Genomic DNA, 14,869 nt, shown 5'->3' with positions numbered 1-14,869 from the left:
TTTGCAATTGTATAAATATGTTTTAATTTTGAAGTTTTAAAAATTTTATTTGAGTAAATATTAGTTTTACATAATTTAACACAAAGTACCAGCAGTCCCAAGTTAAACTGTATTCCTAGGCCACATCGGTCCCTGAATCCACCTGAACGTGTTTCGGTTGGAATCGCGTTCTGGCCACAAAACCACTTTTCCCATGATTCAATGCACATTTCAACCTGGAACAAAACATTTTAGCCGATGATATTTCGAGTGCATGTTAGGCTAATTTTTCTCAGTCCACATCCCTTTTTTTGCAATTAATATAAACCTTAAAAATTTGTTTATTAGCACTTCTCTTTTATAGCTTTGCTGATTTTTATATAAATAAATAAAACTATTCTTTTTGCCCAGTGGTCTGCCTTGATGTGCTTGCTGCCAGGGCAAGGAAGATTTAAAAAACTGGTCCCAAATGCAATTTTTTTTTAAACATTGGTACATTTGTAGTTGAGGAAACAAGGTCAATACTTTCAATCATTTGTATCCTCCCTCCTAGGGATGCTAAAAAATAATCTCATTTTGGCCTGAAGGTAATGTTTGCAGGGGGGGTGTCCTATGGCGCTTTAGCATAATGACACATGAAGCTGTTTTGACTAGTGTTTATTGAGAGATAAAAACCGAATCAAGTTGTACTTAGTTGTAGCGTTATGCTGACAAGTAATGCATACTGCCTGTTGGTTTTGAAACTGAGTCTAGACAACCCTGCATAGCAGCAGAAATTGGCTTTGTAGAATTTTTATTTTATATATCAAGTTCTAAAACGCAAAAAAAATTGTGGAAGAATTGATCAGTGAGGTCATCCTACTGTGTGAGACATAAAAACTCCCGAATATATCGATTGTTTGAAAACCACAATGTGTATTCATTTACCTAATAAGAAATTTTGAGGAATACTAAAAATAGAGAACTCATTAGAAAAAGCGTAGTATTAACCATTGTTTGAAAAATAGACAAATTTAATTATTACAGATTGTTTTCTTGTAATTCCTCTTAGGGAATTGTCTGCAGAATTTTCTTGCAATTATTTCAGCCGAAAGGTTTCACTTGTCATAAGCCTGAAAAAAAAAACACTTCGGTCAAAACCACATGTATAGGCTGTAGGTGTTAATAGTGAATGTCATAATTTCAATTAATCTTTTTATCTAAGATCGTGGTTGAGATGAAAACACTAATGCCACGAATGTGATTCAAAACCATGACCTTCGCTCGATTCGCTGCTGCTATAATCACTTTAGCTATCGTGACTTTGATCCACTTAGACACCAACTCCTCATTTCAACCTACAAACCAGTGATCCTGCTCGTGACACTAGCTTTTTCATTTGTACAAGACCTTAGATAGAAGTATATCTAATTAAAAAATAAAATGATTTCTAAGAAATGAAATTTAATTGTTCTATCTGAAAAAATAAAAGGACACAATTATACACAAAAGGGGTGAAAGAATAACACATACCCCAAGGGTAAACATATTTTTAAATTAATTTTATAAATTGTATATTTAAAGTATCAACTTTTTCTAATGCATAACAGTCAATATTCTCTCCCAAATGTCTTATTCTGGCCAAAAATCCAACTTTATTATTATTTTTTCATAAAAACATTAAACTTAAAATTAAAAAAAGGTAGTTCGATAGCAGACATACATATCAACAACCATCTTGGCAATTAAAAATATTTATAACAAAAAAAGATTTTTACTGTCACCGTTTTTAAAGCTCACATGGTATTTTACACAATTTAATTAATTGAGAAATTTTTAAAGTTTATGAGGTTCAAGGTAATAAAGAAAGGGCGGCCAAGATGGTGTATATCGACAAAGATGAATGGAAATTATTTAACAGCTTGCCCTCAAAACTACTTTGTTTTCTTTTTTAAATAATTATACAATCAGAGGGAATAATTAACTTAATCGTGTATTGTTATGCAACAGTATCATATTTAAATGGTTACTGGAAAAAGTAATAAAATTAATTAAAACATCCAACCACTTTATACATTAATTACATCTTACATTTTAAAAAATTCAAAATTTTAAAAGTTTTAATGCCTGCCGTAAGTGTCATTCGAACAGTTGAACCTTTTTCACTTGTACCTATTAACTTTATTCAACTTTCTCTTCTATGGTAATTTAAACAACTTCCATAGGATGGCTGCTGTTATTTTCTGTAAAGCCAACAGATTCGGACTGCTGTTGGGATTGTTCATCGGTTTGTTCTTCTTCACCCGATTGGTCCTGCGTTTCTGAATCATCCCAATTTATTTTAAATCTTGTCACTCTTGGTTCCGTTCCCAGAATATTCCTAACGACCTTGAAAAAGAAAGGATTTTTTTTAATTAAAAAATTTAGGTAAAAAGTAACAAAAACCATACCTTATCAAACTGTGGGACTGCTGGAGGATTCTCCCTAAGCTCAAGATCAGAATATTCATTGTTAATAAAATAACCTACTCGGACAAATTCTTGACCCCTGTAACTACATGTTAAAAGTAAAACGGTAACACCTAGAGCATCCTCGACAGGAATTTTAGTGACATCAGGTGCATCTGCCTAAAAAGTTTATTTTTCATATAAGACACATGAACAATTATCTATTAATGTAAATTATTTTAAAAATATATAAAATAAAATTTAAAAAAGTAATTTTTGTCTTACATTGTTTTTATCTCAACTAAAAACCTTAATTAATTGACAGATTTTGTCTTACAATTTAACTTTGCATGTTAAGTAACGATGAGGGGGTCAGAACCACAATTTATTTTCATATTAATCTCAATTAAAAGTCCAAGGGCTATGCTAGCGTTCAAACACAGAACTCAAGCATGGCAAAAAAAATGCATTCTGCTAATACAAATTTCTCTATGGGGTTTTGTAGAGTAATGAACATATAGTTTGGTCGTTTCCAGTCATTCTTGACTACCTATCGGACACATCAGTGAAAAACACAAAACAGCCAAACTATAAATAAATAAGTAATAAATAAGAGGCAGAAACTCCATTTTTGCCCTGAGTTCAACCTTCAGAGAGTGCGGATCTGGCAAGAAAATGTGACCTTCTGTGGGTTCCAGGTACAAGGGTTGAAAATAATTTGATAGAATATAGATGAGGAATATAACTATATATTCATTAAAAAATCTGATCCAATGTAACAATCAGTACCTTGGTAGTAGGCTATATCTTGGTCTCTGGCCAACAGCTAAAACTGGATTCACTCAAGAGTTGTGAACTGGGCAAGAGTACTTCTTGTTTTACATAAGTGCTACAACATGCTTATTGGAGTCAAGGACCTCATGGCCATCTTCAGTTCACAGAGGAAAATTTGTCATTCTCATTCTCATATGGCACAATATGAAGCAGCAAAGGTTGATTTTTCCTCAATACAGTGGGGGGGAAAAATATTCCAACAGGTTGGCAGCATTATGTCACTTTTGAATTGCAGAAATGTACCGTCACCATTCACAAAAAGTAGCATATATTAGTTCAGTGTCGAGCTTCAAAGCATCGATGTGAGTATTTATAAAGAAAAGTGGTACATTTTAAGTTATATCAATTTTTTTTTAATTCAATTTAGTAAAGGATTTTATCAGTCACATTTTCACACAATGAAAAACTTTTTTTCTTCAAGACCATACCTTGATCTAGAGTGTTCGTGAATAATTTTAATTTCATTTCTTTTATTTTAATAACATTAATTATAATATTGTTGTTTTTCATAATTTTTTTTAACAATGTTGTCTTTTAACTTTTAGATTATTTTATAGTTTCAACTATTTTTGTAATTTTTTAATTAAAACAATTTAATAATCAATAAAACCTTTATTTAAATTTTTTTATATTTTAAGTAACTAATTAGCCCTGACTCCAGGAGGAAAGCACAAATTGGGTCAAAAATAATCTTAGTAAAAGTTAATAAATTGAAATTTGTGCTCGTTTGTTAGGTTTGTAAGTTGTCTGTTACTATCACAAAAAAATAAATACCCTTACTCATTGACTACCATTATCGTTAGAACAAACAAACTAACTTACATTACCGAGAGCCAACATATGCAAGAAAAGTGACTCAAAAAGGGGTAGTACAGCTGGATTCTTAAAGTTTTGTGTTTTTGCTTAAGTCTTGGAGAAACGAAAGACAATATTGATGGATCGAGTCAGATTTTATTGCAAACAACCGTAATGGCGTGTACTTAACACATAAGTAATTCATTTATCTCTCCTGTAATTTTTTTTTATTGTATCTTTTCTTGTGGGTGTGTGATATGTAATTGGAAAACGAGTTGGTGTTAAGAGAGAGGATAGAGGATTTGAACTGAAGTAGCTTGAAAATAAATGATTATTTGGAGCTCGTGAGAGGCAGTCTGGTGAGCATAGGTTTAAAAAAACATTTATCGTGCCAATACTTTGATCTTTACTGAGATCATCTTCACGGCCTGGGATTTATAAACATTGTTTAAATTTTACAAATACATATAAGATATGACTATGAATTTATATAATGATGTATACAATATAGAAATTTTAGGTTTTATCAAAGTATTAGTACTCCCTCAACAGTGTCTTTTCTTTGTAGTTCTGTCACTGTTGTGAGTCATATTGAGAGTGTTAGAGATTTTAATGTTTTTGTGTTTATATTTGTTTAATTTTTGAAGGAGGGAAGGAAGATGTGAAAAAATACAACACACTTGAAAATAAAGTGAGGCCGACGAGAGTTTATGGATCTGAATACAGGTGAGGCGAGGCACTAGACATTTGAGGGGTCCGAAAATAAATCTGAACTGATGGATTAATTTTAACAGGCCTCAGTACGGTCTTTGCCATCACACATTTGCCAAAATTAATAATTGTCTTTTTTTTCTTTTTATTACATGTTGACTGCAAGATTATCCAACCTGTATCAATACCCTGCGCTGAAACGATTTAATGGTTTAAAAGAACAGTTAAGTCGATACACTGTTGCCATCCGGAAAGGACATGTCGATACATAGTCATCAACCACTTATTAAGTGTATGTTTATACATAACAAAAGTAGAATAAACTATTACAGAAGCCATATGATAAAACTGTAAAAGATATGTGAAAATAACAATTTTACTGATTAAAATTGAAACAGACCTGAAAAACGAACATATGTCTCCCCTCAGGTATAGGTCCAACGTATATTGTATCCAAGACTTGGTCATATTCTTCGCTCTCGGCTGAGCCTACGTATATCATTTTCCATTCCAAGTCTAAAAGAAACACAACAGCGTATCTGAATGTGAAACAATTTTTAAAAAATACGACGAATGTAGTAATGTAACTAACCTTCTTTCAGTTCTTCGATACACTCGAAAGTTAATTCAAATTGGAACGGTGTCAAGAATGATGCCGGGTTGTCCAAAACGATAACGTTGCCTATTTGCACTTTGGCCATTTTGAACTGAAATGTTCACAACTGAGAATGAGCGAGAGTCCCTTTTTATCAACCCTAACAAAATCCGATCCCTTGTCCATTCCAGCGGCTTAGACAATATTGAATCGCAATTGTCATTACTTACCAATTTGAGTTTATTTTGTGTGTAACCTGTTTTTTGATGGTTTTTTTACGATTTTCGTTTCAGCTATAGTTTAAATAAAGCACCGACTGAAAAGATCGAAAAGAAACCCGTACATAGAAGAGCCGAGAACGACTTCGAATGAGCACTAAACAAAGTACTCGCTATTTGGCGGCAAAATATTACCACGTTCCGAAAAAGTCGGAGAATCTGATCTAATTTTTAGCATCGTATCGTAAAAATAGAAATGAAAAGTGATTTTACCGCAGTAGAAACGAAATTGATAACGATTATTCGGTACATGGAATGCAATTTACGTTTTCAATATTTCTGATCAAAAAAGCGGTGGTTCGCATAGAAAAGATGAAAACGCTCGTGGCGTCGAATTTCAAATTCTAAAAAATTATCTTCTTAATCATTCTAACAGAACGAAAAATCTATATAAAACCCTAAACCAAATTATTAAAATCGACGGTTTTAATTTTATGCACCATTAAAAGATGTGACGTTTACAAGTTTAAGTAATCCAAATTTAATTAGATTGAACCTTTCAGTGTTCTCATATAAAAATTTTCTACGTCTAATAGAATTCAACATATCATTTAAATAACATAACTCTTAAGAGATCTGATAGTATTCTTGACTTAGGAATCGTAAATTCTTTTTCAGTGAATACATAATAAAAATCACATTCAAAACTTCAAGAATACTGGATGTTATTATTCAGAACATTTTACCAACTTAATTACCTTCAAAATTCTGCATTGTTTTATAGTTTGACCCAGCTTATTATTGTATTCATCTGTATGATCTGCATTCAATAAGTATAAGATGATAAAGGATATACAAAATAATTCCTCTGACTTATCACTTACAAATTCCCATATCCGACAGACTATGATTTTTTGACATTATTTATTATATTAAACCATAGATGTTTAGTATTCATAATTGACTGTATTAATTATTTTAATTATACTTATTACCTAAGGTCTTGGTTAAGATGAAAAAGCTAGCATCACGAATGGGATTCAAACTTGCAACTTTCGGCTCAATAAGCTGCTTGCGATAGATCAACTAGAGTAGCAACGTATTGAACCAATGGTCTTGGGTTCGAATCCCGTCATGACACTAGACTCATCTCATCCAAGACCTTAGATAATAAGTATAATTAATTAGAATATATTATTTATGTTGGGCCACAAGTGAAAATCGCAAAACAATTTATGATGGTTTATTGATCTATGATATTCATTGCTGTGTAGATTGTCCCGAACTGGTTTTCTCCATCTGCTTCAATATTACAACAAACAATGCCAGAAATAATGTTCAGGTTTACAAAAATAATTAGTTTCAATTCTACTGTTTCTTGATGACAAAATAGATATTTTTCATGTTTCCAGAGAACAATAAAAACAGTCAATTATTTCTGATTAATAACTACCTCTCTACCTTTGATATAATTCCTTTGCTTAAAACATATTGTAACTTAAAATATATAATTACTAAACAGGTGTATTGTGGAACCCGTATAGCTTACAACCATACCTTGGAAAAGTGCACTATTCCTATTTTGTGGGCACTTTCCTTCGTGCCTGAGGATTTCTCCTTGGGTATGAGAAATGTCATACTGAAGTGTTGTACTGTAAATGGGCTAATGCTTTACATTCACAAAAGATATGCTGATGACTCTGGTTCCTCTTGATGGAGCTGGCATGTTTCTGTCTCAGTCATGCCCATCTTCTTAAGGTGATAGTTAAGAGGGCCTATAATTCTCTTTGAATCCTGCCTGTTTCTTTCGCCTTAACAATTTGAGATATTTATAAATCTCTTAGCTTGCCTTATACCTCGAGTGTTTGAGTTTTTCTTTCTCAATCTATTTTTCCTGTTCCAACTTAAGCACATAGTACTTAGTTGTGATTCTGGTCACATGGGTGAGAGGGTTGCTTCCTTAAAATGATTCTTAATCAATTACTTATTTAATTTCATGTCAATATTCTTTATATTAAAACATTATTGTGATCCCTTAGATTTAAGTAGCATTTAAGGAACGTTATACACTCAAAAAAGAAAACACCTGAACACCCGTATTGGAACAGGAAAAATAGATTGAGAAAGAAAAACTCAAATCCGATCTTGTTTAATTTGGTATGCCTTAAATTATGTTGTAATTAACATGATAAAAATACGTACAGTTTGAAATAAACAACAAAAACGTGTCTGGGATTTTTTGTCTTTGTGTATACATATGTAAATTTCATGGTTATATTCTTGAATTTTATTTAATTTGAATTATTTTTTAAACAAGGGTGTGTCAACTACGAGGTTATACGAATCCTCAGGGTGCTGGTGTTTTTTTATGTTGTTTGTTGCCATGTTGAGTTTGACCCACGACCTTTAACATACCAGTGATGAATGCCACCTCAATGCCTTAACCATTGCGATCACAGACGACCTTATCACATTATTATAATATACTGTAAAAGGACATTATTCCGAGAATATAACAATAAATAAATACAATCATACATTATTTCTTTTTTATTGTATAGACATATTTTTCCTTTTTTTCAATTGTAATTATTCTGGATGCATGATGTACTAAATATAAAAGTTGAAAGTTATCCCGCATAAACACCCAATGGGTATTTATGACCACAAACGCCACCCTTTTGTTTGGGTATATCAAAAATAAACAAATCTTTATATAACATTATTATTTTCTATATTTATATGCAATTTGTTACTTTTGGACACTCGTCTAAATTTACCAAACAGGTACATTAGACTTAACAAAACCTTTGTTTTAGCTTGCTAATTTAATTAAATTCAACTATGGATAATTTTTTATTTTATTTTGGAAAAAGAACTACATTCTTACTAAGCTGATTTCAATAGTATGAAGCAATCAAGACTATTGTTTTAAAATAAACTATAATCTTGTTTAACTGAAGTGACTGAATTATTTAAAAATTAAGCACTTAGAAAATCAAGTAATAGTGTTTACTTGTAAGGGTTAAAATGCAACAATACAAGCAAAACTGTCCTTGACTTGAATATTAAGAAAAAAAGGGGTAATACCTATCTTCAAACATTTATAAAATAATTTAATACAAGTTATTATTCAATGGAAAATTTAACTTCTTCCTGTCCACTTTGATTAAGTAATAAACATTGCAGGGAAAAGAAAGGCTCAAGTCCTTACATTCGGTTATACGTGACCGGTATAAGCGAATTCCAACAAAAGAGAAGAGAAGAAGAAAAAACAACAGAAAAAGATAAAATTTATATAATATATACCAATATTTACATAATGTAGCATATTACAATTGCTAATAAATGATACGATTACCACATAGTAAAATACATCTATTATTATTTTCGCAAAAATGCACAAAGAAATGTCTTTCAACTTGGTTTCAAAATGTCAAAACTTTCACAAAATAATGGTAATATACTTTGTGAAATGCAACTATAAAATATGCTGATTTATTTTTGTTTTAGTTAAGAATATGTATATCTGTTATCAGTTTCCTCATCCATCTAAATAACTTAACACTTGTCTTTGGGCAAAAACCAATTAGATGCATTTTATAATAATTGTAAACATTGACTATATTATTATGAGACAGTAATGTAAAAGGCCGCCTTAAGAGGCAACAAGGCACAGGGCACAAATGTGATCCAATTTTTAAATTTGTTTTTGAAGAAGTTGGGAATGTCAAACTGGTAACATAGTTTTTTTTGTTTTTTTTTTCTAGTAGGTTGGTTAAACAGATATTTTCTAAAAACAAAATACTCATAACTAAAATAACAGCAATTAATTATGAAATAATTAAAAAAAAGGAAAAAAAGAGAAAAACATATATTCAGCTACACATTATCTATGATTGCAAAATATTAATATAAATCAGATAAAAGTGAAGAATTGGCTGACTAGATACTAATAATAATATAATCTGTTTAGAAACCTTTACCTGCTAATTTGATTAATTTTGTCACACCAATCTTTCTGTACTCCATACAACGCTCAGGAATAACAAGAAAAAATGAACAAAGAACAAATAACATAAATAATTAACAAAAACATGTTAACGCTCTAATTAATTAGCCTATACAGATAAATCGTGTTCAGGCTGTAGGCACTTCAAAAGAGCTTGTCCATGAAAAAAGTGCAATTAACTAGGTATAAAATTAAATATTTCAAGTTCAAAACTCAATACAACACTTCGATCGCACATTTGAATAATAATTCTTAGAAATATATTATTGGTGGTATATCTAAAGTCTCCTGTTAATGAAAAAAATATATATACATCAAAGATAATATTGTGACAAAAAGACTGGTGTGCCCTTCTTCGCAATATAAAACTATTTTGGATGCACATCAACTTAACGTATCTTCAATCATTCAGTCAATGACTACATAAGGCAGTATATGTAATAAGTCACTATTAATAGACGTTCTAGACACAACTTCATGCCACTCACGAAACACTTTTTCGTCCCTGTAACTTTCATCATAGTTGCCGTTAAGACCTGGAATCTGTTGATTAAGTACTCGGTCAACATCTTCACTTGTCACTTCTTGAGTTGTGGGAGAGGGTAACGGAGTTTCATCCCAATTTATCGAGTCTAAATCCAGTGGAGGTAACCTAGCTAAAATTTCTTCGGGAGTTCTTAGAGTCGGCGCTTCTTCTTTCACAGCAGAACTCTGGGCTGTAGCAGCATCATTGGAGCCGACGTTACTCGGTGTTTCATTATCGTTTGTACTTTCTACATCGATAATTTCAGATTCATCACCTTGCGATCGTAAAAACCTTGCGATATGTTCAGTTTTATTTTTTGCTACGTTGTGGTCTACGACCGGTAAAATACTATTTGAAGAGCTGTCACCAGTTCTTGACTGTAAACCGGCTAGTAGCTCCTGAGTCGTTTTCACTTTAGGTATTCTCGCTATAGAAGCGATTTTCTCTTTTACTATGTCGTCCACACTTTCTTTTTGTGTCCTATCTTTTGGAGCCTTCTTCCTAGTTTTCTGTTTTGGCAGTGCAGGCGTGACGGATACAATTTCACAGTCAGAACCGACAGAATCATAATGGTCCCCATTCAAACGTAATGGTCCATCAGTGGTTTCTTGTGAGGCTACTTCTAACTTGACTCGTTTATTTGGAGGAAGCTCAGGAGAAGATTCTAAACTAGATTTTTTCACATCGCTACTAGGCACTGCGTGAGGAGTAATCGGCTCTTTCCGTAATCGTTTGTTAGCTGCATGTGTTTTAGGAACGGCCTCGACTTTAGTAGAAAGCACTGGGCTTACACTACTTTTATCACTGTTGGGAAGGGATATGGCTGGTGAAATCGGATGCGGTCTTAAGACTGTACTGCCACCTCTAGAAGGCTGAGCTGAGTTACGACTCGATCCATTTTGTTGCGTTGCTTCTGTCTGTGCAACATCGTTCTGAGGAAGAATCAAGTCACGCCATCTTCGCACCAAATCCTTCGCTCGTTTTGCAAGAGATTCATTTCTTGTTTTACGTCTAAGTTCATTGATATCACGACCCAATCTTGTGGTCTAAAAAAAATCAATAAATTACCTTTAATAATAAAAAATAGTAAATTTGATTTAATTTATTATTTGTTCTATTTTTTCTAGGCCGATTTTATAAAGTAGGTAACCAATAAATCAAAGATGATATTTTGTGTTACATTTTGGCATCCTGTGCCATAATCAAGCACTTGATTTTTCGAACATACCACATCAATAATATTAAAATATCTTTAATCCATTAAGCTACCTTCCTTCTAAATTTGTCTTGGTAAAAATAAAATAGAATAAAGAAGGACTCCAAATGAAAAGATTTTTATTTTTTAAATTAACACAACTCAACTGGAATAACTTTTTATTTTCTTTATTTATTGAATGGCAGTTAAAAAAGAAGAAAAGAATATTAAAATTAGTATTGATTATTTGAGCTAAATATACTTATAAATAAACAGAACATTCATAAAGTCAATAACATTCATACAGTCAGCTTGTGTTATTAAAATAATTAAGGAGGAAAATTGTATACTGTTAAATTTGAATTAAGTAAACAACAAACAAATACTGTATAAGTAATATTTAATCGTTAAAAAATAAAATAAAAACAAATAGATAATCCAGTTCTTTAGGAACAGATAACAACACATATCAGAGGTAGAATATAGAATAAAAATAATTCTTTGCAAACTCTATTGTTGTTCAGTCTGCATACATAAAATGAATAAAAAGTTTAACATTCGAAATTATCAAGAATTTTTGAAATGACAATTCTAACAGTAAATAACATACTAATATTACATATCGTATTTCTTTTAAGAACTGGCTGTAAATTCAATTTTAGTTCAATCCTATTAATAAGTATCTATTTCTAATTCTACATATTTTTTATAGTTGCTGGATGAGAATACACAATGAATTATGTAGGAAATTGAGATAAATAAAAAACTAGACATATAATTATTCAGAAATCGTGAGATGCCGTCTGGTGTGATGTAGGTTTCAGAAAAACATTTTCTTTACATATAACTACACATGAAAATGACAAATTATTTTTTTTTAATGTAGGTATTTCAACTATGAGTTTACATCAACCCTTGGGGTGCTGGTTTTTTTGCCCATTTGTACATTGCACTCAAATACAGTACCTTTCATACAGGGGCAATACATTCGAACATGGGATCTTTACCATACAGTACAGGCTAAACCATTGTGGCCGTCATCCTTTGTGATTTCTATTTTTTTTCCCCTAGTTAAAACCAACACAAATCAAACAGTCTATTGTCATGCTTTACAAAAGTTGAAAAAGAAAAAGAAAAAAAACCAGGAAACTATTCCTGTGCAAGTGAGCATAATCACAACACATAAAAATTTAAGTTACCATTATTTTCTTGTCTTGTGGTGCAGTTTGCAAGGCGATTTAGGCAATGTCTCCAACCGACCTGACTAGTCTATCCTTGCTGGATTTGTAAGGCACATTTTGGCATTTCACCCTCTTCAGTAGTTGCATTAAGCAGCTCTCGAGTTACTCTCAGGGCCCTTTGCACAGGAAAGTGAAATTTGTCAGAGTTCACTCTCAGAGAGCAACTCTCTCGAGTCCACTTTAGACCATTTGCAGACACACAGTGGACAGTTCGGAGTGATTTTTAGACAAGATGTCTTCAACACAAAAAGGGATTTTCATTTAGGCATGTACCACGCTTTAGCACAGGAGTTGGAACTTGAGACGCACCCAGAAATTTAGGATTATTTTGCAGATTTTCAAGTGCTGAAGTTGAATCGCTGGTATTAGTATGCCCATAATTTTTAAAAGACATTGCAATGAGTGAAGCAATTCTATTAGTGAGCATTTGATGCCTTACAATTAATTTCAGGGGCCCGACAATTTAAGTTTGTAGCTAATTTTTCTATTTTTTTTTTTTTTTTAACTGTTTTTAAAATCTGGTTGTTAAAATCCTTGGGTTCTGGATGTCCCATAAGGATTGGATTCATATGCTTCAATGAGCTTGCAAACATCCTCATGGGTCCATTTTTTTAAATAATTGAGAGTACTCTCCGAGCGTAGGGAAAACGTTAACACTAGCGAGGAAGATGCAACATTGCACTTCTCGGGAGAGCTCTCCCTATACTTTTTGCTAAGAACTCTCAGAGGCCTTAAGGCCGGCGCCACACTAGACAAAATGCGATGTAAGTTTCCACCGAACAAGGTTACATTCATTGTACTGTACATGATCAACTGAATATCCAAACAGTTGTAGTCATTCCGCTGTATATGTGGCTTGTTCTGATTTTTCGTCGCGCAAACTTCTGTTGAATTCCTTCTAGTGTGGCCTTACACTTGTGAGTTTTACTCTCGAGAGTTTATCTGCCTCTCTTGAGCGTAAAAAAATGCACCTTCAGTTGTTGAAATGGTCCAAAAGTGATATGCCAACTGATCTTACAAAACCGCAGAATATAGACAGACTGGGACATTCGGAAGCAGCCATTGTACGAATTCTCTTTTACGTTTCACTTTCAGCCTGCCAGTTATTATTATAGCTATTGAATATAAACGTTACAGTAAAGTGATGAAATATGATATACATGAATGTGCTTAAGTTTCAAGTGTAAATAACGCCTGGACCTCGAGCCTATTCAATCGGATAATACTAATAATTGAAAAATACAATTACCTCAAGGGCTTCTTTTGTAATAGGAGTTCTTTCCAAGATGGTAACAATCTCCAACACCGCTGCCATATCCACAACCTTAAACAGAAGAGAAAATTGTTAAAAGTTTTGTGCAAATTATGGGCTAAGGTCAAAAAATGCATAGGAGAGCCGGTGGTACAGGATATTCGAGTCGAACCGTCTTTCCAGGTCATATATTTATCTATTTCTCCAGGCAGTGATAAATAAAGGGCATGCTACTCACGTTAAAGTAAAAGCGGAGATGGGCATTTTTGCGGCCACCTCGGAATTGACAACCCGGTAGAAATTCGGTACCCGGTAAGAGACTCACTGAAAATACACGCTTAAAAAAAGGAAAGAAATTCTACAATACCAGTACTGGTAGTAAATTTAAAAGTCATTCTAGCCTACAAAACGATAAATATTCATGTTATATACGATCAGACCGTTTAAAAACGTGGGGTGGAATTTTTTTTCACGTGCCTGCAGTTTTGCGGCGTCTCCTCGTGCGTGCGATACGCCGACCACACGACGGCTAAAAATTAATAATTCCGTAAATTAACCGAAGTCTGAAGGAAAACCGGATATTTTGTTAATATCTGCGCTTGCGCAGTGCCGCGTATGAGCCTTGAGGAGGGCAGCGTTAAAGCAACACTTTCTAGGTTCAGTAGCGCTATTTCACAGAGAAAAATCTCGACCGGAGTCAACGTATGGCACAACACGAACGAACGAGGGGGTTTCGAAGGTAAAGGCGAGTTGCAATTTAATAATCCGTCGAGTATATTTGTCGAAATCGGGAACGAGACACGATTCACATAGGCAGACACTGTTGGAAGTCGTGCGACTCGAGTTATTTTCTCCTTTAATAATAGGATTTTCGGCGTAAACCGTTTCTGATATCTTACATTGTATTCCTTGTCGAGTGCCTTGAGTAACCTTTCCTTGATTTCAAAAGGAGAATGCTGCATGAGGCCGTAATTGGTGTGGAAGAGAAGAGCTCCCCAACCAAGGTACAGCCAGCCAGCACCTATGGCGGACATGTACTGTTCTGGAATCCTGGGAGCATAATAACTTCGGCGAAGCGGACCTGT

General features: G+C 33.1%; 2 protein-coding genes across 4 annotated transcripts; both read right to left on the bottom strand.

Annotated features, from left to right (window-relative positions):
- Positions 1-98: 98 nt before the first annotated feature.
- LOC106664929 (histone chaperone asf1) lies at positions 99-5,903 on the bottom strand. 2 transcript variants are annotated; one of them, XR_001340249.2, is made up of 7 exons: positions 5,571-5,903; positions 5,338-5,452; positions 5,146-5,261; positions 2,409-2,585; positions 2,131-2,346; positions 1,004-1,091; positions 99-215 (listed from the first exon to the last, which is right to left on the bottom strand). XR_001340249.2 is itself a non-coding variant. In XM_014391022.2 (5 exons), the coding sequence occupies exons 2-5, from the start codon at positions 5,444-5,446 to the stop codon at positions 2,167-2,169; spliced, it is 582 nt and encodes a 193-aa protein (XP_014246508.1). In that variant the 5' UTR covers positions 5,447-5,452; positions 5,571-5,903; the 3' UTR covers positions 1,516-2,166. The 2 variants fall into 2 exon arrangements, 1 of the variants encoding a protein (XP_014246508.1); XM_014391022.2 differs by lacking the exons at positions 99-215; positions 1,004-1,091 and having other exon boundaries at positions 1,516-2,346.
- A 2,937-nt stretch (positions 5,904-8,840) lies between these two features.
- LOC106673902 (transcription elongation factor S-II-like) lies at positions 8,841-14,834 on the bottom strand. Of its 2 annotated transcripts, none has more exons than XM_014406288.2 (3): positions 14,684-14,834; positions 13,782-13,856; positions 8,841-11,142 (listed from the first exon to the last, which is right to left on the bottom strand). In XM_014406288.2, exons 1-3 carry the CDS (start codon positions 14,816-14,818, stop codon positions 9,979-9,981), a joined length of 1,374 nt encoding a protein of 457 aa, XP_014261774.1. In that variant the 5' UTR covers positions 14,819-14,834; the 3' UTR covers positions 8,841-9,978. The 2 variants fall into 2 exon arrangements, with proteins under 2 accessions (XP_014261774.1, XP_014261782.1); XM_014406296.2 differs by lacking the exon at positions 14,684-14,834 and adding an exon at positions 14,023-14,313.
- Between the last annotated feature and the right edge of the window lie 35 nt (positions 14,835-14,869).

This window comes from Cimex lectularius, unplaced genomic scaffold (assembly GCF_000648675.2).
Source record: "Cimex lectularius strain Harlan isolate CLEC.00 unplaced genomic scaffold, Clec_2.1 scaffold279, whole genome shotgun sequence".
Taxonomy (NCBI): Eukaryota; Metazoa; Arthropoda; class Insecta; order Hemiptera; family Cimicidae; genus Cimex; species Cimex lectularius.
This window is presented reverse-complemented; position numbering and strand designations above follow the sequence as displayed.